This window comes from Mandrillus leucophaeus, unplaced genomic scaffold (assembly GCF_000951045.1).
Source record: "Mandrillus leucophaeus isolate KB7577 unplaced genomic scaffold, Mleu.le_1.0 Scaffold335, whole genome shotgun sequence".
NCBI lineage: Eukaryota > Metazoa > Chordata > Mammalia > Primates > Cercopithecidae > Mandrillus > Mandrillus leucophaeus.
In genome coordinates, this window is record NW_012103532.1 from 1,013,238 (window position 1) to 1,022,265 (window position 9,028).

At 39.0% G+C, this 9,028-nt stretch overlaps 1 protein-coding gene and 1 pseudogene across 3 annotated transcripts in view; one reads left to right on the top strand and one right to left on the bottom strand.

Annotated features, from left to right (window-relative positions):
* Positions 1–3,100: 3,100 nt before the first annotated feature.
* PPP6C (protein phosphatase 6, catalytic subunit) overlaps positions 3,101–9,028 on the bottom strand; it is a 53,921-nt gene continuing 47,993 nt past the window's right edge. For both annotated transcript variants that reach the window (XM_011988685.1, XM_011988684.1), the window contains one exon: positions 3,101–6,370. In XM_011988685.1, coding sequence (XP_011844075.1) covers positions 6,122–6,370 — 249 coding nt within the window. In that variant the 3' untranslated portion in view covers positions 3,101–6,121. The remainder of the gene's footprint in view (positions 6,371–9,028) is intronic.
* Positions 6,868–8,438, top strand: LOC105545668 (annotated as a pseudogene). Its single transcript, XR_001006967.1, has one exon. The product of XR_001006967.1 is annotated as a ribose-phosphate pyrophosphokinase 1 pseudogene (transcript).

Sequence of the window (9,028 nt, forward strand, 5' to 3'; positions counted from 1 at the left end):
CTCTGCCAGGCTTGCCGCGGGGCCCGCCTTCTCCGCGCCTCTCCTCGGCTCCCATTGGCTAGCTCAGTAGTGTGGACGGAAACCTGTCAGTCGATTGGACGCTCGGCCCATCACATCCCGCGCTGCCCACCCAGAGGTTTGGTTGAGACTGCAGGTGGCAGCGGAGGTGCCTTAGAGATTGCTAGCAGGGCCGGAGGAGACCCGAGCGCCACCAAGCGCCGAAAAATGGGAACTGCACCCCCGGCGCCAGACACCTGCCCCAGGTTCTCCTGGCTTTGCGTCCTGCATCCCACACACCTGCTGGCGACCCTCCACCTCTGCACCACGCCAGGACCGAAAACAAACCCTGAAATCTCCCAGTTTCCTCTAGCAGGCGAGACAGTGAGGCAACTCTCACACACGTGTTTCCTTTTAAGCCACCTCGAATGCGATCCTTGTCCCTACATCTTGCTGAAATTGTCTCACAGCTCACAGCTACCCTTCAAAAAGGACCCAGCCAGAAAACTGTAAGAATCCACCAAAATAAAGCATGGTTGGGATGCTCAGTCCTCTGCAGAAAAGATCACTAGCTTGGGTGCAGGCTTTTAAGAAAGCAAGATTTTTTTTAATTACCGTGAAAGAAAAATCAGTACTGCAAACAGAACCAATGCCATACTAAAAGCAACGTGTTCTATTTTGAAAGGCCTTGACAAATTTCATCCCTGAATGTAAGCCGACCATCCTGATTCTGTGACCATTGCAAGTTCTACACCAATTAATCAATTTTAAAATAAATTTTACTGTATTTTTTGACAGACAAGCATGCAAAACTGCCTTTCATAAGCATAATTAGTTACCCATCGTCTTCTGCTTTAACAAAGCCACCCCTGAAAATAAGACTCAGCTCATTAACGTATTATAAAATTCTTGAAGGTGGGAAGGCCTCTCTAAATCACTCCTCCTGTGTGCACTTGTTTAGTAAATTCTTAGCATCTGTTCAGAGTTGGGAGGCGGCATAAAACTTTCTCTTAAGCCACTTCCATTTTATTAGAACATCTTTTATGGCTCAATAATATGACAGCCTCGAGTAGTACATGTCAACATTGGGGTGGGGAAAATCTCTCATTGATCTCCATAAATGGCAAATATTAGGATACTAGTTTTTCATAAAACCAAATGTATTTGGCGTAAAGAGCTGTCTTTTCTTCTGAGATGGTCCTACCTATATCTTTAATGGTAAAATGACTTTCCATTTATGAAGTAATACTGATGGTAAATTGTAGCAGGATTTGAAAAATTGCTTTGACAAAGAAAAAATGTCAAATCTCTGTTGGCCCCCCAAATTCGTATTTCATGTAATTCTAGTCACAGAACCACAAATCAGCTCAATCTCAACCACCAGTTTCCACCCATATTATCAAGCCAGAGGAAAGAACTCCAGAATAATTTGTGTCAGACGAAGGGGGATCATCAACTCACTAGGGAAGTAATCTTGAAATACATTTATTACATTCCTTATTAAAAAACCACTGCCTGCTTTTTAGCATCTTCTATAACTGACCAATCCTCACTGATATATATCAGATATTGTCAATAGAACAGAAGCTATTCATTTCTTACGCCTTCCCAAAAAGGATCCTCAAGTCTTCACATTGTGTCCAAGTGATCTCTGGTTGTTTTTACTCTGTAAGACACAAATCCCATCATTCCAGACCACATTTAATTCACACTTCCTCTGTATTTTCGCCAATTACTCCATCCTACATCGAACATTTCCTTCTCCAGATGTGTTGTACTTACAAAATCTACACTATGTTAGCAATTACACATTGCCTTGGATTATTCTTCCCAACTACAATGAATTTGAACAAATGGCCTATGAGTATGAGCCCTTAATAAAAAGCAGCTTTGGACCAGACACTGGGTGCTTTGTGTGTGCTATTTTTAATACTGAGATTAACCCTGTCTGATACTCTCTTATTTTAGACACAGAAATTTAAGATTCAGAAAATTCAATTTGTTCAGGGTCACACAGCTACAATAACCAATATTGCTTAAAATAGAGGGCTAAAGATGTACTCTGGTGTGCCCTCTAGGGATTCAAGTTCCAGCTCTCCTGTGCAACCTTAAACAAGTCACCTGTCCTCTCTAAGCCTATTTCCTCATCTGGGGAAAAAAGTTCTAGAGAAGGATGAACAAAATTAATTAAAGTTTGGGCTGGGCACAGAATCTTATGCTTGTAATCCCAGTGCTTTGGAAGGCCGAGATAGGAGGATCTCTTCAGCCAGGAGTTCAAGATTAGCCTGGGCAACATAGGGAGACCCCCTCTCTAGCAAGGAAAAAAAAAATTAAAGGTAATATAGTTATAGACCCATAGCAAGGGCATCACAAAATAAAGAACGTAACAATTTAGCTACATATGCTGAATACAGGTTAGTTGCTATTACTGCATGGCAGAGCTGAGGTTTTAACCTAGATCTGATCCCAAAGCCTGTGCTATTCCATAATGCCTCCATGCAGTCTTTTATAACCCACCACTTATATACAAAAGCAGAGTGCTGCTGAGAATAGTGGGTGCCTAGGGATTGAGTGGAATATACTTATGTAGTATTTTTGTTGACAACACAAATCTATAAATGCCACGCATTTTTGAATTAAGAAAACATTTGAATGATCTAAGCCAGCATAAGCCTACTCTCATGAGGGTAAAGGCACAAATTCACCAAGAAGTTGATAGAGAAATAGAAAACTAACAGGAGGGGAATGCAGAACCAACCTTCCCCAAGCGTCTAGTGTGTCTGGCATTATGCTAGGGGACTTTCCAAATGTTTCTTTTTGGTTTACTACTGTGTATTTCGTCAGCATCACTGCGCACTGTAAATACACAATTTAAAGAGTTGTAATGATCTCATGAAGCATAGTTCTGGGCACTGGATCGAGGTTGTAACAATAAACATTGCCTGTTGGAACACTTAGCTCAGAGTCAAATGCAAAACAAAACAAAAAAAAGATTTCACTTTTGTTTACCAGTCAAGCAACCAAGTGGAGGAATAAGCATTTTTTAATTTCTTATATAAAATGCTAACTTCTTGTCAGGACATACTACAGACTATGCATTAAATTTTTTGACAAACTTCCTATAATCTTTTTATTAATTTACACTGAGGGAATATAGCACCTTTCATCCGAAGAACTGAAGGTGCTTTACAAACATTAGCATTTAAAAAACAATTACATTTAAAAATCTGGATTCTTGCTGTTAAATCTCTTCGACTTCAGATACACAATTTCCTGGAAGCTGATGGAAAGCAATTCTATTTCTGACAATGAAAGAGGCTCAGAAAGAGTCCTGATTTACTTTCACAGTACAGGCATTTTCCAAAACCTGGTGCTGGGCTTACAAAGCAAACACACACAAATCTTAATGCAATGAACAATATTTCAAACCTTATTTCCCAAAGCAAAACCTAGGACTTAACACGTCAAAATCTTCCAACAGTTCTAGACATCCAGACAGAATAGGAGCTGATGCAAGTTGCATATGAGATATACTATTGATCCAGGCATTTTAGGATCACACTCAAATAAAGTAGTGAAACTTTTTAGGGAAACACATTAACTTATAAAAAGCTAGCCAAGAGCATATCGGCCAAATGAGGAAAGGGAGTAAATGGCAATTCAAAGTAGACAGTTCTCACTAGAGCCTAGGGCACTTTATTAGAAACCAAGTATATCATAGGCAAATAAAAATAGTTCTTACCCCCATTGATACAACATAAGGGATTTTACATTCAGCCTAGATACAGGGAGTAACAAATCCTCCTGCCCATAAATCTATGACTTGCAAGTATCTTCCACCACATGATTACTCTATATAGTACATATAGTACATAGCCCTTATTTATTGGAGGGATCCAAAATATTCCTTGTAGGCTCACAAAGTCCAATACATTAGCTCTCTCTTCCCTTTACCCATCTAATAGTAAAAACTATTTTTTCCATGCAAAAAGCCATTATTCAGTTGAAGAGAAATCAGGCAAAACAGAGATGGCAGTTAAGGAATGGAGAGAATATTATTGGCACGTGCCCAACTAGTGACAAACAAATGCAGTACACGATGACTTAAAAATAAAAGTCACATTATAGGGATAACAAAAACAACTACATCAATCTAAGCTAAGGAGTGTCAAACAGGGAGGGCTGGGAGTTACCGGTTCTATTGGTACAACTTAAGTAGAAAGCGAGCACTTAAATACAATATATGGTAACAGGAAATGAAAAAAAAAAAAAATACTGCAGAGAGCTGTTCAAAGACCACACCAAGTTGTCTGCATCATTAATTTCCAGTGTTTCACAATTAGTAAAATACATAGCTACATATCCCTGTAAGATAAAAATACCTTTCCACCTGAATTACACTGGTGTCAGGGCAGTAACACGAAGTTACTGACCCAACATTAGTTCAAGTGTGTGCAGCAAATGTCTTAGCCACCTCTTTCATATAGCTATATAATTAAAAACTATGTAAGGAGCTGGTGGTTTGAGGGAAAAAAATAAAATCAAAACAGTATTGTGCTCATTTAGTAAAAGAAAACCCTGATGAAAAATTATATGCCAAGAAGCTTAGACTATAAAGATTTTTATTGCATTTTTAGGTAACCTGGAAGTTCTTATCCTGAAGGGGAAAAGTTTGTTTTCAAAACTACCTGAACAGATGCTAAAGTGCTTTATTAATTGGCTGGCTTCACAAATATTTCCCGGAATGACAAAAATTAATTATAGTAAAGGGATACCAACTATTTCACAAAATGGTGCATTCCAACATCATTTATGACTACAGTCATAAGAGATACTGGAATACTTGTCCTTATTAAGTGGACAGTTGCATATTAAGAACTGATCATCACAACCCTTTGGATATTCAAATTACTTACACAAAGCTGAAATATGGAATCACAGATCTTTGCAAAAAAGAACTTGTTTCTTTTTCTACACTTTAAATAATCTGCTTCAGATTACAGTTCACAAATACAAGAGTCCTGACTTTTCAACCTTTCCAGTTGCAGTTTAAAAATGAACACTTTCTAAAAGTTAAGGTCAAGTGTTACAGCAAGAGAAGAATGATTCCTATTGAAAAGTACATAGATTTTAGTTAATAATACTCATGATAGATTGTAAACTGGATTGATCACATTCTACTCAACTGGTATCAAATTAACACATCAGCATTACAAGTATTAAATGTTTTTCTATTACTATAGAGGATATAAACCAAAACATTAATATGGCAGTTATGTTCTTTAGGCACAGTTTAGTGATTTTTTTAAAAAATAAATACTATTGAATTTCAATTGAAGTTTTAAACTCAATAACCAAAGGGTCAAGAACTCTGATTAGGAAAAAAGAAAAGATAACTTTACACTAACAATGTAAGCTGTTTAAAATTTCTAACACTTAACCTATCTTTTATTTAAGATTACTTTATTAAAAATACAAGGAATCTGAAAAAAGATCAATACAATTATCTTAATGTACAAAGTCATAAGCTGTAGCAGTTTTTAACTAAAATTTAAAAACACAACAAGGAGGGCAGCCCTTTAGACCAATTTATTTTATATCCATTTAAAATATCATCCAACAAAGGACAATGAAGTTTACATCTGGGACAGGTATACATAACTTGAGGCATTTGGAGTCCATCATGCCCACTGAATAACAACTTTGCTGCTGAAATTTCTTAAAACTTACCAAACTAAAACAAAAGGCTGAATGATACAAAAAGGAGGAGTATTTAGGTGTAATCTGTCAATTGGCTTTTAAAAAAAGGAAACACATCCTGTTTCCCAGACCAGTAAATAAGCAAGAGCTACATGCAGCAGTGTGAGTATGAAGACATTTCTCAAGTCTTCTCAAATGAGTCCAGGGTGGGGATGGGATGGCGGGAAAATTGATAGAAAAACTTTGCTATAGACACCACAACAAACAATAAATTTAGATAATTTAAAATTTAAAAAAAAAAAAAAGGCAAGAGGCAGCATTTCAGCAGCAAAGTGCTCAATAAAAAGTATATTGTAGAAGGTAATACAAGAAAATTGGGGTAAGAAGAGGGCAGAAAAATGGGTCAGCAGGATGGGCGAAGGCCTCAAAGGAAATACGGCGTTGTCGTTCTGGGAGGAATAACACGTTCTGAATCTGGAACTGCCCGGAATAACTTTGGTTCTCTTGTATTTACATCTTTGAAGACCATGATCGAAGCAATATTTCCACAACGATAGCAGTAATTAGGAGCAGACCATACTGTCACCAGCTTCTCATCAAACATAAATTTATAGCCTTCGTGCACTAGTTGATGTGCTCTGCAGATGAGTTTTAAGTTGTTGATATGAACAAACTGCAATTTAGAAAGACACTGTATTTAGCACTTAAAAAACAATTACCGTACATACGTAAGAAAATAATCATTCAAATACCAAATCCTATTACTACTAGATGCATCATGATTATAGAACCCACTCTATAATTATCCCCAACAATTTAATAAGTTTAGGCAAACAGAGCAATTTTGGCCTGAGTCAACTACACAGCTATAGAAACTGTATAACTACATAGTTAGAAATTTCTGGAAGAAAAAGCATTCAATAGGTACTATGAATCAAAATTTTGTGTTTTCTGATTTAATAATAAAGATATTACTATCAGTATCTACAATTTACTGATAGTATGTGTAGATGTTGCAATAATTCTGAAAGAGATTATTCTTTTGCAACTTAAGGAAACAAAAGCTCAGACTAGATAAATAACTTATCTAAATTAAGATGCACTGATACAGGATCAGAATCTAGTTGTCTGACTTCATTATGATGCTGGAGCGCTTCCCAATATAAAGTCATGTGTGTGTGTGTGTGTATTTAGTTGAAAACAGTTAAAGTTCAAAGTATTGCCTATCTTGAAGATGGTGAGGTAGCATCACAAAGCTGTTAGCATTGAGTCTCTGGACCGACTTTGATTCCAGTCTCTGCAGCAGCAGTGATCACTTAGTGAAGAGTGCTTAGGATAGTTGGCCAGTCCTGAATATCAAAATCTTCAGCAGCAGCTCCCACCAGGACTTATCTCAGAAAACTGCTGACTGCCTGGGCCTGGAGCTCAGCAAGGTAGTGACTAAGAAATTCAGCAACTAGGAGACCTGTATGGAAATTGGCGAAAGTGTACGTGGAGAGAATGTCTACATCATTCGGAGTGGTTGTGGTGAAATCAACAATAATTTAATGGCACCTTTAATCATGATTAATACCTGCAAGATTGTTTCAGCCAGCCAGCTTACTGCAGTCATCCCATGCTTCCCTTATGCCCAGCAGGATAAGAAAGACAAGAGTCGGGTGACAATCTCAGCCAAGCTTGTTGCAAATACGCTATCTGTAGCAGGTGCAGATCATATTACCACCATGGACCTACATGCTTCTCAAATTCAGGGGTTTTTTTTGACATCCCAGTGAACTACTTATATGGAGACCTAGGTGTCCTGAAGTGGATAAGGGAGAATATCTCTGAGCAGAAGAACTGCACTATTGTCTCATTTGATGCTGGTGGAGCTAAGAGAGTGAACTCCATAGAAGACAGGCTGAATGTGGACTTTGCCTTGATTCACAAAGAAGGCCAATTAAGTGGATCGCATGGTGCTTGTGGGAGATGTGAAGGTTCTGGTGGCCATCCTTGTGGATGACATGGTTGACACTTGTGGCACAATCTGCCATGCAGCTGACAAACTTCTCTTAGCTGGAGTCACCAGAGTTTATGCTATCTTGACTCCAAGTATCTTCTGTGGTCCAGCTATTTCTCACATCAACAACGCATGCTTTAAAGCAGTAGTAGTCACCAATACCATACCCCAGGACGACAAGATGAAGCACCGCTCCAAAATACAGGTGATCGACATCTCTATGATCCTTGCAGAAGCCATCAGGAAAACTCACAATGAAGAATCCATTTCTTACCTATTCAGTCATGTCCCTTTATAACACAGTTACTTCTGAGGTTTTTTAAGATTAAAATCCACCCCACCCCTTGTTTTCCCTTGGTATTTGATGACAAATTCAGAAGACCCAGCTTACTCCAGTGTAGCTTTCAATATCCCACATCAGGTATATCTGAGCTTATCCGAAATGGAGAAAGACGGGTTGAGATTAACTGCTGGGACTTCCTACCTGCACTGTCTCATTCTGGCTTCCTTGATGATTTTGCGAGTCTTGCAGCTTTAACAAGAGCTCAGCTGTTACAAGATTTCAGACTTTTGAGGATAGTGGGGGTGTCTGACTGTGATTGGAGAAGCTCAGACTACCTTGCATGTGAATGCTTCAGGGTTTTCTTTGTTGAGAACAACTAGCAACGAAGCCAACCCATGTGTGAGCAGTTCTCCCCAAGGTCTATGCTAAATTATGGCAAGAGCCCTGGGCAACCCCAAACCTAGTTCCAGTGGCTGAGCACCCTGTAAGGCAGGAACAGGCAGTTGGACGTGAGCAGCCATGGGGTGAGGGGTGGGGGTAGTGGAGGGGGGAAGCAGCACAGTGCAGCAAATGTTTCTTGGGAGGAAGAAGCCTGATTCATCATCATCTGCTTGACTACGTAGCTTGGATTCTCTTTTGTACCTATTCCTTTGATTTGGCTTTACCTTCATCCATCTTGATCCTTTCCTGGCCAAATACCACTTGGGCCCAAAGGAACACTGCACCATAGTCCTCTGGAAAGCAAATGTGCTTCCTGCTATGTAATCGCTAACATTCACATTACATGATTTGCTGTAGCTTGATCTTCCTTAGCCTACTACCACTGTGGCAGTGGGTTTTAGGTGGTCTCATAGTGCCTTTTGATTAATTTAAGTATTTAATTGCCATCTTCCTTCTTTGGATCTACTTGGCATTTCAAATGAACAGAGATTTCTGTTTAAAAAAAAAAAAAAAAGGCCAGGCGCGGTGGCTCACGCCTGTAATCCCAGCACTTTGGGAGGCTGAGGCGGGCGGATCACGAGATCAAGAGATCGACACCATCCTGGCTA